The sequence below is a fragment of the Electrona antarctica genome (assembly GCF_951216825.1).
Source record: "Electrona antarctica genome assembly, chromosome: 21".
NCBI lineage: Eukaryota > Metazoa > Chordata > Actinopteri > Myctophiformes > Myctophidae > Electrona > Electrona antarctica.
This window is the reverse complement of record NC_136802.1, coordinates 22,304,672-22,323,178: the sequence shown is the minus strand read 5'-3', so window position 1 is coordinate 22,323,178 and position 18,507 is coordinate 22,304,672. Positions and strand designations below refer to the sequence as shown.

The 18,507-nt window shown below is 44.8% G+C and overlaps 1 protein-coding gene across 1 annotated transcript; it reads left to right on the top strand.

The window, feature by feature from the left end:
• Positions 1-2,611: 2,611 nt before the first annotated feature.
• LOC306914277 (ubiquitin carboxyl-terminal hydrolase 8-like) lies at positions 2,612-5,344 on the top strand (the record flags this gene model as incomplete). Its single annotated transcript, XM_079491267.1, has 1 exon — positions 2,612-5,344. The coding sequence occupies one exon, from the start codon at positions 2,612-2,614 to the stop codon at positions 5,342-5,344; it is 2,733 nt and encodes a 910-aa protein (XP_079347393.1).
• Between the last annotated feature and the right edge of the window lie 13,163 nt (positions 5,345-18,507).

Sequence of the window (18,507 nt, the reverse complement as noted above, 5' to 3'; positions counted from 1 at the left end):
ATTCAGTTGGACTTAATTGGCATGTACTCCACCTGCTTTTTAATTATTCCACTGCTGACACTGTGTCACACACTGACATGAAAGATAAAGGAATTGTTTTATACAGGTTTGACGGTTTTCATCGGCTGTAGATTTCTGTTTAGATGTTTGTGTTCATCGACAATATTGTTCATCTTTGCGTCAATTAGGAAGTACAAAGTAGCACTTTTGTATTGCATTAAAATAAGATTTTAAAGAAAGGCAATATTCCTGTTAAGTATTTCTTTTTTATTTACTTTTTTGTTTGTTTTGTTTATTTTTGAGGGGAGCTAGCCCCTCCTATTATCCAGCTTTGGGTGTGTGTGTGCACAAATTTGTCCTACACAAACATTAAGGCCCTCATTTATCAACCGTGCGTACGCCAAAATATGGGCGTACGCCGAAATTACTGCAATTTTCGGCATTTACCATTTGCGCCAACGTTTGATTTTGAACTTGAGCCAAGACAAGAACCACGTCTGGTCGGGAGCTGTCGTACGCTTTGTCCTCACCTGTTTTTCTGTCGTAGAACAGCGGAGCAGCATTGTTTGACCAGCTGAGAGGCTGTCACAGGCATCTAAACATATGTAGGCTGTTTATATAAAACTGTATAGGTATGGGCTAAATGTAAAAAAAAAAAAAAAAAAAGTAAAAGAATACATCAACGATGTGTCTTTGTGTCATATGAAATTAGTAGGAGATTTCCAACTTTACAAGCAAGCAATTAAAATCGCGCAATTAAAAACAATGTTGCAACGTATGCTAAGCCATTTAAACAGTGTTTTGCATGAGCTCATACATGCGAGGATTTGTGCTGAAATATTTGTGCTGAAATATTTCCATGACGGGACGTTGGAGAGTACTATAGTGCAGTGGTGCAGCTGCGGAGAGTCCCAGCGTGGGTAGCCTACTGTTACTGTAGCCTAATCTACAGCAGGCCGATGTCTTTCTGGAGTTTGGTATGTGCAATCTCCTCCTCGTTTAATAAACCCGACGCGTCGCTCGAATGCCAAATGTACCGTGCCAGCGCAAGTGGGAACCGCATCGGAGATAGGTAGACTACCCAGCCAGCCCACCACCACCACCAGTGCCAGCCACATGAGGCTATACGGTTTTGGCTGCACATTCATATATTGACAGTTGACAGCCCCCCCACTGCAGCGACTAGCGACTGCGAGGCAATCTAAAGACTCTCGAACGTGCGGTGCATGGTCAGTTGGTCACGGTGTCACGGACGGACCACAGTGATAGAGAGACAGACAGACAGGACAGGAGGAGCACCTATGCAAAACAGCAGCGTGTGTGTGCCTATTTGTTATTTAATTCATGGTTCACAGGTTCAGGTTTTCGTTCACTAATATATCTTGTTGTATATTAAATTAAAAAGACTTTAATAATTTAATATACAACTAACAACACACAGTGACAGTTGCTTGCAAATTGCGATATGTGCGTGCGTGCGTGCGGGGGGGGGGGTGAGGCAGGCAGCAAGGGAAGCGAAGCGAGAGGAGAAACAGACAGGGTAGGCCTTTATACAGCTTTATTTAATTCATGCAGGTTTATTTATTTAAGATACAACAAGTTGCAAGTTGCCTTGCGTGTGCGTGCGTCTGTGTATGAGAGAGGGGGCAGCGAGGGAACCTTTTTTTTCTTCCTGTAACCATGGTTTCCAGGTCGTATGGCAGTTGTTCATGTCGCAAAAACGAGGGCGAGGCTTGATTTCATAGGGCGTGCCAGATAGATTTCAGCCGTCACATTTATAAACGTCCGAACGAAATTAAGGAAGAAACAGCTGTCTGCGATCACTTTGTAAATGCCGACCCGACGTGGGTGTACTACGAATCCTACACTCGAATTTGGGGCAGAATTTCCACTCGATTGATAAATGAGGGCCTAAATTCCCATTGACAAAGAATGGACAATTTTACGTCATATAGTGTTTGAGCAAATATACATAATAATTTTCCAGGGGGTAAAATGATCAATAATCAGGAATCAAATGGAACCCTGCAGGTCTGTATCCCTGAGACTGTGAGTGCAAATGGACCCAATTGTACAGTAGGCTACATCTGTGGCCTAAAAACCAAAGAATGGGTCCCAGAAGTTAAAAAGGGCACACAACATTAGATCCCGTCTTGTTTTTATACTGTTTTTGATGCTACGTCATCAGTGATGTCTTCATGACGTCAGACTTCCGCTGATATCTCAGTCTACATTATGTGACTTTTGGAGCCTATTTCCAATCAGGAGTCAGCTGTTAAACAAACAAGCTGAACGAACAGGTGTAAGCAACAAAGCTAGGGAACACAATAAGAGCATGTAAACATCAGGACATCAGAGTACTTGCTTGTGAGCTTTGCCTGAACATACTCTGAAGATGAAGATGCCTGCATTGCTTAGGGTCAAAGAGCTTTATCTAAGTACATCTCTAGAAGACCTCAATAAACTGGCTGAAGTCGAACCAGACCAGAGCAAGACCACCAATGTCTATGTCCAGAGTGCCTCTACAGTCTTTCAAAAGGCAGAGGGGAGTCGCTTGGACAGAGATGAGGAGAAGGCATATGTCTTGTACATGAAGTACATACATGTATACATGGATATCATTATAAAGAGACCAGACTACAATCAACAACCACCACATCTTAAGAAAGCGTTTGAAGAGGCAGAGAAGCTAAAAGAAAGGCTCAAACTCAGGTATGAGCAACTTGAGGAGGAGAGACAAGAGGAAAGGAAAAAGAGGGAGATGTCTGAGAAAGGACCCTCAGCGAACACAAAGGACAAGGTCAAGATGGGAGAGCTGACAGAGGTTAAATATGCACCTGCAGGAGGGATCACTGCTGAGAAACTATTCCAACTGATTGAGGACCAGACTGTTCTAGTCATGGACACCCGTAGCGTGAATGACTTTGAGGACTCCCACATTCAGATACCAGGCCAGACCTGCGTCATCAGCGTACCCGAAAAAGCCATAAACCCAGGAATTACCGTAAACCAGATTGAGTTAAATCTTCCGGAAGTCTCCAAAGAACAGTGGAGTAGACGAGGGTTTGTGGACCACATAGTCCTACTTGACTGGTTCAGCTCAGTCACTGATCTGATACTTGGAACCACCTTACAGAGCCTCAAAGATGCTCTTTACAAGTGGGACAGCGTAACCATCCTTCGCGGTGAGCCCATGATACTGCAGGGAGGCTATGAGAACTGGCTACTGTCCTACCCTATGTACACCACCAACGCTAAAGTCCAGCCCCCTAGGCAGAACGTCATCAACACACACCCTCCGTTAAACTTCAGTTACCCATCCCTCGAGGAAAGGAAGCCAGACAAGCCTGAATTTAAGCACCAGGACCCTCCAGCCCCTCTGCTGGTGAATGGAGTTGCTGCAGCAGAACAGCCATTCCCTGAAACATCCATGGGAACAGACGGTCTGCCAAAACCATTTGATGCCCAAGTATACCTGTCCATGGCACCTGAAAATGCTAGACCCAGCCCGTCAGTCATTACAGCCAAGGGCATCCCACAGGTTGACCGTACCAATAAGCCACTGGATGATACTAGACCAAACCAGAATGACTCTGCTAAGGACCTGGCTCAGAATGGCCCAGTCATTCCTGATCGATCGGTCAAACATCTGCTCATCTCCAGCAGCTCCCTGTCCGAGGAGCAGCAGAGTCGGATCCATACCGGGGCCACTGCTGTGATGGAGAAGGCCAGGGAGGAGCAGGAGAAGCACACACAGGAGTGCTGCACTGAAGAGGAGAGGGCAGAGAAGGAACGGTTCCAGAAGGAGACGAAAAGTGAGAATGTGACAGAAGAGGGTGAGACACACCAGGCAAGGAAGACGCTTGAGTGGCAGAAGGCTGAGGAGAGGAGAAGTGTAATGAAAGAGCAGAGCTCAGACATACCACTGGACTCACCTGTTCCCAACCACATTATGGGTGAAATTGAGAAGACAGAGGACTTAACCAGGCCCTGGAAAGAGGTGATGGGCATTAGTGTTCCAGGTTTGCCTCCAGGTTGGACTAGGTTCCTGGATAACGTGACGGGTACATACCGCTACTACCACTCCTCATCTAACAACGTCCATGTCTACCCTCCTGAGGTCCATATCCCCCTGACACCATTCGGGGAGTCGGACACAAACCATGATTTCAGCCAAGATCTGAAGGAGGAGCCGCAGAGGAAGGAATCTATCACCGCCACAGCTACCATACCCCCCATCAACAGAGAAACCAAACCTGTCACCACTGCACTCCCCAATTTGAAGCCTTCGAATGCCAAGATCCCCAACCTAAATCCTATATATGGAGGCACGGGTGCATTAATGACGGGGTTAAAAAATCTGGGCAGCACGTGTTATATGAACTCCATCCTGCAGTGTCTGTGCAGCACTGGTACCTTGGCCCAATACTTCAACCAAGACCTCTACAAGGACGACATCAACAGGGACAATATCTTGGGCCATAAAGGGCAGGTGGCGGAGGAGTTTGGCGAGATCATGAAAGCCCTCTGGTCGGGTCTGTATAAATGCATCAGCCCCCTGGACTTCAAGAACACCATAGGCAAGATAAATAACCAGTTCAATGGTAACGAACAGCAGGACTCACAGGAGCTGCTGCTCTTCCTGATGGACGGCCTCCACGAGGACCTCAACAAGGCAAATAACAACAAACACTACAAGGAGGAGGACACTGACCATCTGAACGACCAGGAGGCAGCGGACCTGGCCTGGGCCAAACACAAAATGCTCAACGAGTCCATCATCGTGGCACTATTCCAGGGTCAGTTCAAGTCCACCGTGCAATGTCTCACCTGCCAGCGCAAGTCACGCACCTTCGAGACCTTCATGTACCTGTCGCTGCCCCTGGCCTCTGCCAGCGATTGCACGCTCCAGGACTGTCTCCGGATGTTCTCCAAGGAGGAGCGCCTGACCCTCAACAACAAGGTGTTCTGCAGGCACTGCAATGCCGACCGAGACTCCACCAAGAAGCTGGAGATCTGGAAGGTCCCTCCCATCCTCCTGGTGCACCTGAAACGCTTCTCCTACGAAGGCCCGTGGAGGCAGAAGCTGCAGACGTCGGTCAACTTCCCTCTCGACAGTCTAGACCTGTCGCCGTACGTCATTGGACCCACGCAGAAACTCAGGGGATACAGCCTGTACGCCGTGTCAAACCACTATGGGGGTTTGGACGGCGGCCATTACACGGCATACTGTAAGAACAGTCTCAAACAAAGCTGGTTCAAGTTTGACGACGACACAGTGACCAGCATCTCCACGGTCAAGTCCCCGAACGCCTACATCTTGTTCTACTCGGTTCTCTCTTAGTCGAAGGACGCGCAAGCTGTACCGGTGCAGCAGCGCCTGAATGCTATAGGCTGTTTCTGGTGCATCAGAGGTGTTTTTTCCAGGCGATTCACTCACCTGAAGATAGTCTTGACATGATAGAGAACTTCATCTGCACTGAACTGACAGTATGACAACACCAGGACACAAAAGGGCAAGGTGTTTTATTTATGACCAAATTATAATTAAAAATTTTACTTTTTTTGTACATGATTGATTGATTTGATGATTTATGATGGTGAAATCAATCAATATATCAATCAATCAAAGAGGTGAAACCTCTGCATACATTTATACACATACAGTATTAACTCTTAATTAACGGTTAATTCGTGATTTCAATTCACCATTCATTTATCATTATTTCATCATTAATTCCTGTTAATTAATGATGAAATCACTAACGGATGTTAAAATATCATTAGTTAAGCTCCACACATGGTGGGTTTGTAGATCTGCTTTTTTCCGGTGGCCCATGATGAGTGCTCATAGGTGGCTAAGAATATCGAGTCGGTAACTGGTGTGGTGCAGTACTTAGTTTAGACAGTTTTTGGTTTAGACTAGTCATTGATTAGACCAGTCATTAGTCCTACAACTGTCTGATCCTGGATCCACAGTTGCGGTTGCAGACCGGGCATGTAAAAGCAGTATTGATGGGAGCAGGGGGGTGGCTTTGCGGGCATGCCTCTTTGCGTGCTTTGTTGCACGGTGTTGTGTGCGCTGGCTTTCTATATATACTCCACTCCCTGTGCGGAGCGAGAACGCCAGAGGTTGCGACAGGAAGCAAGTTCCTCCAGTGAAGAGGGGTTGATCCGGCCTCTCTTCAGTGTGGTCTTCATTTGGTCTTTGAACCGCTTCTTCTGCCCACCAGCACTGTGTTGACCAAGGTGTAACTGGCCGTAGAGGACTTTGCGTAGGAGTCTATGGCGCTGGGCATATGAATGAATCACATGCCCCATGCAGCCACCAGAGCTGGTGTTGGTTCAGGATAGACTATACTGCAGCTGCCTGCCCGTTCCAGCACCTCTGTGTGTGGCACTCTGTCCTTCCAAGTGATGCCGAGCTTCTGGAGAAATCGGACATGAAAGGCCTCCAGGCTTCTGAGATGGTGGCTGTAGATGGTCCATACCTCACATACATATAGCGTGGAGATGCATACTGCTTTGTACACAAGCACTTTGCTGTGGAGATTGATGTTGCTGTTCAGAAACAACCTTCTCCGTAGAGACCAAAATATGTTGAGGCTTGTTTAAGGTGGTTTTGGATCTCGTCCTCATCATGCAGGTATATTATGCTCCTTGGAATACGATTGAGTGTATCATCGAGTGCCTGAAAGAAGCGATCCTTCTCTTCATCATGGGATGGTAAAGTTGGTGCATAGGCACTTATCAAGGTAATGTGTCGACATCTTGCAAGGGGTATGCGAGTCATGAGTCACTCACTGATGTCCACTGGTGTTTCTGTGACTGCAATGTTCTTGACTCATGTTCTTGACTGCAAAACCAACTCCATGGAGATGTTGTCCTCCCAGGGGGTATCCTTTCCAAAAGAATGTGTATCCCTCTCCTATTTCATTGAGTGAAACCTTCTCAAGGAGCCTGGTCTCCCTGACTAGTGCCGCCACATCCACATTGTATCGCTTCAGCTCGCTGGCAATGAGTGCTGTTCTGCACTGAGGTCTATCAGTACCATGACTGACATCCAGGAGTGCAGGAGTGTCCTTATGTTCCATGCTGCAATTCGCACACACGCACGCACGCACGCACGCACGCACGTCGTGTAGTTTGGCCCAATAAGCGGCTGGAAATGAGCAAAGTCAGGAGGTAAAATGAAACCAAACTGTGATTTATTCCCAGAAAAGGTTACTGGCATGGCACAAGCAGCAGAAAAAGTGACATGTTGGTGTGCAGCTCCACCATGTCCTATCACTTAACTAACACTGAGTGTGTGTGTGTGTGTGTGTGTGTGTGTGTGTGTGTGTGTGTGTGTGTGTGTGTGTGTGTGTGTGTGTGTGTGTGTGTGTGTGTGTGTGTGTGTGTGTGTGTGTTTCTGGCAGCCTTTTATAGCCAGCTGAGTCAATCAGTGTGGACTCTATCATGTTCTAGGTAACCTCAAACATGCAACAAATCTAAGCCCCAAATAACCCACCTCACATAACACTACAAATCAACTACACAGGTAAGTAAATATCAATTATGCACACTATTGCAAAATATACCATATATCCCATTATCATTAGCAGCTTCTAATACACAACACAAACACCCCCATGACATTTCACAGTATGTAGAATGGGTACATTTCAAACGAAAGCACAAGTCAATACAAAAAACAGACCCATATATGGTGCTCTGGCAGCCTGGGGACTCTTTTGCCCGAAACACACTGGAACAGACAGAAGCAGTAAGTATTCAATTACCCATAACACAGTCTCATATCACATATTGTAATTATATTATATTGCACTAAAACTATTGCACTCATACTTATGCATTTATGTATATGGCACTTGCCCATCATGACCAAACATCCCTTTGTTTCCCCAGGTGGTACTGTCCAAGGCTGAGTGGCCAAACTCATATGTTTTAATACTTTTCAATAAACCAATTAAAATCATGACTGCTTTTCCTTTTTTGTGCAAATATACAAATGACATATGCCGTGCAAATATAAATAATTCAATCAAACCCTGGTACAATATGTGTGCAAAATAAGCATAAATGTGCAAAGTAACGGAGGACCTCTTCGTTACAGTCGTCAACATTTCTGACACGAAGTGGTATGTTTATATTGTCTTGATAGTCAGTGTGGCATATGAACATTGACAGTGCGTTTTAACAGCGGGCGACAGACAGACGAATTTTACGGAAGACATGGGTTAATATCAGAGATCATCATCATATGTCATCATAAACATCATATGATATGACCTACAGTATGGCCATATCGGTCGGATTGGTGGTTCTGGGTACGATATACTCTATATACATTTTCAGGTGGGTTGCCAATTTCAGCCAATCAGGAGAAAGTACCCATTTATCGATCAGCTTTAATTAGTGTGGTTGCTGTAGGCAACACACTAATGTTCTAGATCAGAGAACTTTCAAGTAAATCTGTTGTTGAGGGGCACTAGCCCGTCCTATATACAGCTTTTGTCCCCACACGTCTCACATTTGCCATTGACAATTAAAGGAGAAATTACGTCATATGTGCCTGAAATATGACGTAAATTTGTGGCAACACAAACATTAAATGCCATTGACAATGAAAGAAAATTAGACGAGCAAATCGGCTAAACAATCACATAAATTCAGTTGTCATCTTACATGATCATGGTGAAAAGATGACTTTATTAGGGGAATATTACATGATCTTACATCATCATGGTGAAAGGATAAGTAAATATGAAATTATAAATTAAATACATTGAATGTTTTTAAAAAAAAAACATTGTATCATGGTTAAAAGATAATTACATAAATTAATTTATGAAGAAGATATATTCATTTTTTATTAGATGATGTACGACGACAAGAGCGCCCATCACTTCACATGGGTGTGATTATTTTGTTATACCTTTTATGTACATTGAGTTCAATGGATGTTTTTTGTAACGCCCAAGTCAATTTCTGATTGGACAATATCATATTGTCCAATCAACCTCTACGTCACGTCCTACGTCACACTATGTAATAATATAAATGGCAAGAACAAATACATGAAGAATTCAAGACATTTCCCAGCGGATTCCTCACACTGGCATGATGGCATCAGTGAAACCACTAAACAGCTCTCAGGTTCACTTTCACTTGTTTATCCTGTATCCCGATTCCTTCCCGTGTGGGTTCTCTCTCTCCTGATTTGATCAAAATTGGAATCCTGACCTGAAAATACATGTTATGTTCACTCAGTATAAAGAGCTTCTGAACGCAGATGTTCAAACTTCAAACTTGCATATAACTAATAGAGTTAGTTTTTTGCCACTCTAGGCGTTCTCGAATAAGTTCCGGGTATGATGTCACGCACATACCCTCTATTATGCTGGGGATGCTCACTAAAATCTTATGATATTTAGTTGACTAAAACTAGAACTTTTCAGATGACAAACTAAATTACATTTTATTCAAAAGACTATGACTAATACAAAATCTAAATTTGCTGTCAAAATTAACGCTGGTACAGTATTAGTATTTCTACGCAGCTGTTCTTTGTATCGTGAGACATCATGTCCCATCTTTTGTATATCGTGTCTTGTATGTTTTAATCAACTTGTTTCTGTTACTGTTCTGCGTTGTTGTTTAGTACTGTATAATTGAGACCACAACAATTTCCATCAGAATAAAGTTTCTATCTAATGATTGATTATTGTCTTAGGGAATATTCTAGCAATAGCATTTTTGATTAATTGAAAATTTAAAGCGCACGTTTTGTTTTTAATTGTTCTATTTTAATTGTTTATTTGCTTTGGTTTTTTAATTTATTTGCATATCAGAGAATCAATTAGATGTAGCATTTTATACTTTTGATTCAAATGCAGTATCCTACTAAATTAGCTATTTTTAAATAATCAATGCAATCGATTTGTTTGGTTAAGTAGTTTGGTTATTGGTTAATCTAACAATTACAAGCTCTGTCCACCGGTCTATCTGTCTGTCCGTCCGTGGGTCTGTCCGTCTCTCTGTTGTTGTTTTTTTAGAGGGTCATGCCCATAGAGCTATAATATTACTAGAGAACGGATTGAGGAACAATAGCCTCGCCATTCACTTCAATGGAAGTTGCTCAGTGGCGTTTTGAAGCCACGACAAAGTCTTCCGGGTAGTACCCCTCGAGCGTTGATATGATTGGTTGGCTCCTATCATAGTACCCCTCACGCTGTTCTTGTGGTACCTCTACGTCACCATTCATTCATAAATTCAACCTGGGCCTGCATGGGCCTGCAGTACCACTTTTGACCAGTATGGATTGTGGCTTCAACATTGCCCAGCCATTATGCAGGCTTGGTCATGCCATATTTTCTTTTTCTGTTGGAAGTCATGGCTGCCAGTTCCCACCCGATGTTGTGTGGGAGTCCTGACCGCTCCAGACCGGACTGAATAACCGCCAGCTTGCATAATGTCTTCAGACTGGGACTCAAGTCCAGGATGTACAAGTGACCGTCATTTTTCCCATTTCCTCCAAAGAGGACAACACGATCCCCCACCATGCAACAGCACGACACCGTAGAGATCATGCACGGGCCTTTCCCCTTGGGCTTGACCTTCTTCCACGCGGAGGTCTCTGGGTTGAATTTCAACACGTTGTTCCTGGTGACGCCATTAATGAAGCCATCAAATATGTACAGCTCTCCTCTGTAGGCAACGGCCGAATGAGAACGACACTTGTGAATCGCAGGGGGCGATGCACAAGGAACGCCCCGCCAGCTGTGTGTCTCTGTGTCAAACACTCTAATGTTGTTAGAGTGGCCCTCGAATACAAACATGTTTGTCCCAATGACGGTAGCAGAGTGATCCACTGAAATGAGTGAAAATGCGCCTCTTGTGTGAATTGAAGACCAGACCATTGTGCTGGTGTCCAACTTGTCTATGTCATCATTACTGTATAATAACATCCCAGTTTCTCCTCCATGGATATACATGGCTTTGCCCAAGACGCAGGCCGAGTGCCTGGCCCTCGCCTGGGGACGAGTCCCAGAAACCCGGGGGTTGAACCATCCGTGGGCGTCGACATCGAACGCATAGAGCTCGTGGCAGAAAGGACGCCCTCCCCACATGTAGACGACATCGTCTATGGCCACGGTGGTGTGGTTGTAGCGCCTTTTGGGAACGGCCTCGAGGGGGCGTTCGCCTCCTCCAGTCGCCACCGGGGGGAACTTGATCCATCGCAGATAAGACGTATCAAAGACACGCACCTCCATCCGGTTGACCATGGGACAGGGTGACATGGTGTACACCTTGTCACCCACTGCCACGGCAACCAAGTTCAGTGTCCCTGCAGGCACGCCTTTCTTGTGCACCGTCCAGATCATGTCCGTCCTTACTTCTTTCTTTTTTACTACCTTCCGTCCTTTCTTCCCCCGTCCACCTGGCTTTCTGTCCACCCCTCTCAACCTTGTACGGAAATCTTAACGACTGCAGCACCTTAAATAAGCAGTTGTGACGTCACACACACAACCTAAAACGCCTGTGGACCCTGAGGCTACACACGCAACCTAAAGCGTTATGGAGTTGCAGGCCTAACCATGCCGATTTGTGCAGTCTATATGCAGTCTTCTCACATTTTCTGAAATGACGACCTGTTTTTTTTATCAGAACTTTAAGCATAAGGCCACACTCGTTGTCAATGTCAACCGCCAGGGGTCCACATGGACCCTTGCAGGTCCCCGGACCTGACTTTGAGAAGCACCGCATGGCCTATAGCAGTGGTTCCCAAAGTGGGGTCCTTGAGGGAGTTCCAGGGGGTCCCCAGCTAAATGATAGTTTGGAACCAAATGGACCCTTATGGGTCTGTAACTCAGAGAGTGTATAATGGAGACAAATCAGGGTCCATTTGTACACTAACATTGATTTTACAATATAAATTGGGGTCTCAGAGATAGAAATGGGGGGTTCTTGAAATTAAACGTGTTGAGAATCACTGCTAGAGCCGTAAAAATCGTCTCTTACGGTGGGGTCCCTGGAATATCTTTTCAAATGGGGGTCTGTGGGCTATTTATTTAGTGTCAATTGGGTCCTTGACATGAACAAGTTTGGGAACCAGTGGCCTATAGATGTAGATGTATGTTTATAGAAGCTTATTTATAGAGGTTTTTGTGACATATTTCCTACTAGTGTATAACATGGCGGGAGCTGGGTGCTGTTCGGCCAACTGCAGTGGGCGGGGCGGTGGTGGAGCCTCAGCGGCCAGTGCATGGGCAACCCAGATTCGGCACAAACAAGGGACTAAATTCATTTCGCTCCTATGCCACCAAAATGTGGAACTCCCTGCCAACAGTCATTAAGACATGCGAATCCCTTGACTCCTTCAAAACCGCTCTCAAAGGGCACCTACGGACGGCTGCAATTCGAAACTGGCCCGCATAAAATCTGAATCCCCCACCCACCCCTTTTCCCCCTCACTGTATATGTTTTTTCCCCCTTTTTACCTCCTCTATGATGATTTCCTGTTTTTGGCTATAAATGTATATATTTGTACGTCTCTAAATGTTATGATGAATTGAACATGGTGGACCCTATTGTAAACAAGTGTAATGCTTTATGGTGTCGTCCACAGTTTTGTATTGAGTTGTGCTTGAAATGTACTGCAATTCTCCAATCTGTTAATAAATACTTCAATCAATCAATTAATCAAACCACACACCACCCCCATATCATGTAGGCCCTATACATGGCAGGACTTTCTGAGTAGAAATACCTGAGACGAAAACCTATTTTCTGTTTCATAACCATTACTGATGCTGATAACAGATACAGGTGTTTTCAGTTTTGGTATGAAAGCACACATTTTATATTTTAACCACATATCCTACCATAATAAAACCACATGCCTGAATCAGCTGATTCAGATATCGCTTTTATAGTTAAAGTTTTCACTGGAAGATCAAAACCTCCAAGATTTATTCCAAATTGGGAAGATGAGTTTATTCTGGAATGAAGTTGGACAGGAGCTCTGTACACAATTAACTCCTATTCATCATGTGCTCGTTTTGGGTTCATTCAGTTCAAGTTGGTGCATATAAGAGATCATTTCAGTAAATGTATAATTAATTCTTATATGTTTTCCCAGTCAGAGCGATATCCAATAGTCAGATATTATAGGTGACTGTTAATTCCCCATAATGACCACACGAGGACAGAAGAGGACAAGTGATAGATTTGTTGTGACGCACACATTTCCTCAGAACTATATGGTTCAATTCCCACGATGCTAACATCAATAATGAAAACAGTAAAGATGTTACACAGCAGGATCCATGGCCTCTGACCTCTAGCCCAGTGGTTCCGCAACATTTTTCATGTCAAGGACCCCCAATTCCCAAATTGACACCAATTAGCCTGCGGACCCCATTTGAAAAGATATGCCAGGGACCCACATCATTTCAAGGACCCCCCCAGTTTAACATGCATTAGTCTAAGGACCCCCATTTAATGGTATTTCTATCTCTGGGACCCCGATTTATATTGTAAAAAGAATGTTAATTTATGGTTACAGAACCAAAAGGGTCCATTTGGTTCCAAACTATCATTTAGTTGGGGACCCCCTGGCACTCCCTCAAGGACCCCTGGGGGTCCCCGGACCGCACTTTGGGAACCAATGCCCTAGGAGGCTGAAGACCCCTGATGTTGTTGCTATAAATGAGATGAATAAATCAAAGGTGCTGTAATAATTTGTTTCGTTAAAATGTATGATGAATAGTGCTATAAATTCTTACAGTATAGTCATTGCTATAGAGCAGTGGTTTTCAAATGTTTTGAAGGGCCCCCGGTTTTAGTATGCATTACGCCACGGACGGACCCCGCAATAACACTAGAGTACAAATGGAACCACTAATAAGGGTTTGTACACTCTCAGAGAGTTACAATAAGGGTCCATTTGGTTCCCAGCTATCAACCACAAATCATTTAGCTGGCCGTGTGTATATATAGCATTTGGACTCATGCACCCCTGAGGGGGTCTCCGGAACCCACTTTGAGAAGCATTGCTTATAGTGTTTGTTCAGTAACATGAGTGTCTCACTGTCTCTGTCTCTCCAGCTCTTTTAGTATAACAGAAAATACATTTTGGGATTTTGTTTTTACAGAGAGAGAGAAAGAGAGAGAGAGAGAGAGTACTGTAGTTATTGCTATAATTGCAGGGTTAACAAGGAGGGTCTGTCCTTAAATCATTAACACCAGCTGTCACACACGCACGCACGCACGCACGCACGCATAACACACGCGGACATATGCGCCTATAAACTGAGGAATCTATTCAAACTACCAATCATCCCTCTGCCCCTATTCTCCCTCTCTCTCTCTCCCTCTCTCTCTTGTGTGTGTGTTATTAGAGTGTGCATGGAGTGTGTTGCAGCAGAACTTCTAAAAGCAGGTGTTACAACACCATCTGCTCCTCCCACCTCTCTGTGGATGCTTTGATAGACTTAACAGATGAAACCTCGCTGTGGATGCTTTGATAGACTTAACAGATGAAGAGACATTGGACTTGATCTGGACACAAAGCAACATAGCAGTAGCTCCACCTCACCCGTTTTCAACCTGGTCTTCAGAATGTAATGCTCATAAGATGCCACCATTTCGGTCCACTCATTCTGTGTCTCAGAGGAGGGCTGCGGACAGTTCAGAAACCTGTCTACTCTGTGTCTCAGAGGAGGGCTGTGGAGAGTTCAGAAACCTGTCTACTCACTCTGTGTCTCAGAGGAGGGCTGTGGACAGTTCAGAAACCTGTCTACTCACTCTGTGTCTGAGAGGAGGGCTGCGGACAGTTCAGAAACCTGTATACTCACTCTGTGTCTCAGAGGAGGGCTGTGGACAGTTCAGAAACCTGTCTACTCACTCTGTGTCTGAGAGGAGGGCTGTGGACCGTTCAGAAACCTGTCTACTCACTCTGTGTCTGAGAGGAGGGCTGTGGACAGTTCAGAAACCTGTCTACTCACTCTGTGTCTGAGAGGAGGGCTGTGGACAGTTCAGAAACCTGTCTACTCACTCTGCGTCTGAGAGGAGGACTGTGGACCGTTCAGAAACCTGTCTACTCACTCTGTGTCTGAGAGGAGGGCTGTGGTCAGTTCAGAAACCTGTCTACTCACTGTGTCTGAGAGGAGGGCTGTGGTCAGTTCAGAAACCTGTCTACTCACTGTGTCTGAGAGGAGGGCTGTGGACCGTTCAGAAACCTGTCTACTCACTCTGTGTCTCATTGGTGGGCTGTGGACAGTTCAGAAAATGTCTACCAGTGCCGTCATCAATGTGGATTCCAGTCTAATAAATTCGTTTGAAAATGTTAGTTAATTACTTTGTAGATTTGGATTATTATTACAAAACATATACCCACTTCAGCCCCATATACAGCGCACACACACACACACACACACACACACACACACACACACACACACACACACACACACACACACACACACACACACACACACACACACACACACACACACACACACACACACACACACACACACACACACACACACACACGTCCCGACTTTTATACAGTTTCTATATTGCAGTATAAAAAAATCCACCACTGCATTTAGATCCTGTGTCTGGTTTGTTGCTTGTGAGAGGACCACATTAAAAATACTGCAAGCCTAAAAACTTTGTTTTTATCCTCAATCTGCTGTATTAAACCTTTTTAATTGCATTTCAAATCGCTTTTCAAATAAACTAAACTAAACTCTCTCTCTCTCTCTCCGTATAAGCACACCTAGGATTCCATGCGCGGACAAAAGAAGCTGTCTCCTGGGGTCTCTTCCGGCTTTTTAGACAGCTGGTGGATGGAAATGAAGCTCCACCCACACGGCAGATTCCCGGAAAAGCTTGCCCCAGCGGCATTCTGCCGCGTGGGTGGAGCTTCATTTCCATCCACCAGATGGAAATGAAGAGACCACGGCAGACAGCTTCTTTTGGCCGCGCATGGAAGTTCAGGTGTGCCCATGGGCTGTCTCTCTCTCTCTCTCTTTCTCTCGCCCGCCCCAGGCGGTGTCTGACTCGGTGTCAGGGGTCAGAGGTTAGGTATGGGGGCGGAGCTTGTACACCTGCACCCGGCTCACCTCCTCTTCCTGTCTGTCACTTTGTGTTGATCTCCTGTCTGACAAACAGCGAGCGGCAGACGCGTGCGCGTGTGTGTCATCAAACACTCCCATTGTTCACCACGGCTGTAGACACACCGGAGGCGTCCGTCAGTTGGACAGTGGTGGAAAAAGTACTCACGTTCTCTACTTAAAGGTTAAATGACATTCATTCACATTTATTTTTCTTTTTTGTTTTTCTTTTAGGTTTTATGACCTCAAGTACACCCAAAAAACCTGAACTTTGAACATTCAGTGGATTTTCTGTGGTCTATAGGATTTTCTCTGTGTCTGTGAAGCCTTTTGCAATGAAAACAGGCAAAACAGTTAAAACAGTGACTGGCAAATTCCTATGTCATATATGGGATTTGTGGAGTCTTACCACAGGCAAATCAGAGCACTTGTTTGAGCCAGAAAACCCCAGACCACAGAAAATCTACTGAATGTTAAAAGTTCAGGGTTTTTGGGTGCAATTGAGCTCAGAAAACCTCATAAAATTAAGAAACATTACACAAACTTTTTTAAATGTCACAATCCCTTTAAGTAAAAGTATCGCTACTGCACTGTAGAAATACAAGTGAACGTTTGGGATTCAAAATGTACTTGATTAAAAGTACAAAGGTATTGGCATCAAAGTGTACTTAAAGTACCAAAAGTAAAAGTACTCATTATGCAGAATGTCCCATTTCAAAAGTTTTCAAATGTATAAAAAAATCTTTTGAAAATAGCAGATCTACAAGCTCACAACCCATTTTTAGCCAACTCGCTAGCATAATGGTCTAATCATTAGACTATATATGGATCCACACCTCCTGGGTTTGAATCCCGCTGCCTCCATTATTTTTCCAAGTTTCCAACGACCGCGGACTAGTTTTATTTTGCAGATTAAGTATAGTTTTAGACTACGACGGAGGGGCGCCGTCTCTAGTGAACTTGAGCCATGAGAGACACCACACATCATGCGGCATGGCTGTGCATTTCCTAAAGGTTGACAGACAGACAATAACGCCTTACGGCCGGGCTCCACCGGGCGCGTCAGCGTCGCGTCTCCGTCACCGTCAGGGAATGTTCCCTTTTTAATCAATGAAGGGTGGCTCCACTGCCCGCGTTGACGGAGACGCGACGCGTGCATTAAAATTGAACCGGTGCGTTTTTTGACGCGACGCAGACGCAACGCAACGCGTCCGGTGGAGCCCTGGCGTAATGGGTGTTTTTGCAAAGACCAAATATCCGCAATCCAACTATGATCCTTTTGTTTGGGTCCATATTCTTCCAGAAATAAGACCCTACAGTATGACATCTGCAGGCACATACAGGCCTGAACTCCCATTTCATTGTTCATATCGTCGCTGTTGGGCAGAAACCGGAACTAAATGCTTTCAACGTGTCTCGGTGGATGGGGTGCATCACACTCTTCACTATTGAACATTTAAAATCATTTTTGTATATTTCAAACCAACATATGAGGCTCTGTGTAACAATTTAATAAAGTTTGATAGCAATAGTGTGCAGCAACAACAGAAGGTAATCTCTTTTTATTTTTTTCATTTCTTTATTGACACGCCTTTAAGAACAGAGCTCCAGCATTAGGCCACAGACCTGTGTTTTAATTAATTAACCCTGAGAGAGTGTACAAATAGAACCAAATGGACCCGTCACTATCAATCATTTAACACCCCGAACGCCCAGGGGTATTTATTTAGGACCATTACATCAGGGTGCCCAGCGATTTGCAGCTACGGAGCACATTTCAAGGTGCACCATCTTGGATGTAGCTGAAGTAGCTAGATGTAGCCAAAACACCCCAGAGGCGATCGACAACAACGGGATGTATGATTACTTCTGAAGCGACTAGCGACGGGACCGCGATGGGCCGTCAAAAACATAATCTTTGGTTAGAATTGGACGGATTGATTTAGATCAAGAGTTATTCACGTTTTAAGATTTTCGATCTCATCCACTAAAATGGAGGGGGGCCACTTTGGATGACGTCCCAACCGGAAATTACATCGAATGTTGCCCAACAGGCGCTCCCAGCCTGTGGAGCGGTGCGCTCGGTTATGATATCATGAATGTTCCGTCCTGTGATTAATCTCCGTCCTGAGCGCTGAGCATAACTATTTGATAGGATGGAGACCTCCGTTTATGCCGCTCTCGGTGGACCACCTGGAACCCCCTCAAGGACCCCAGGTTGACAGTCAGCGTGTGACATTGGTTGTCCTGTGTTTGTGTAATTGGTAACCAATTATAACTCACTGATCATAATTTGTTGTGAGCTTGTAGATCTGCTGCACACAGCGAGCAGACGTGCACGTTGAATTATTGTATTCATTCCTTATCAATTTATTTTACA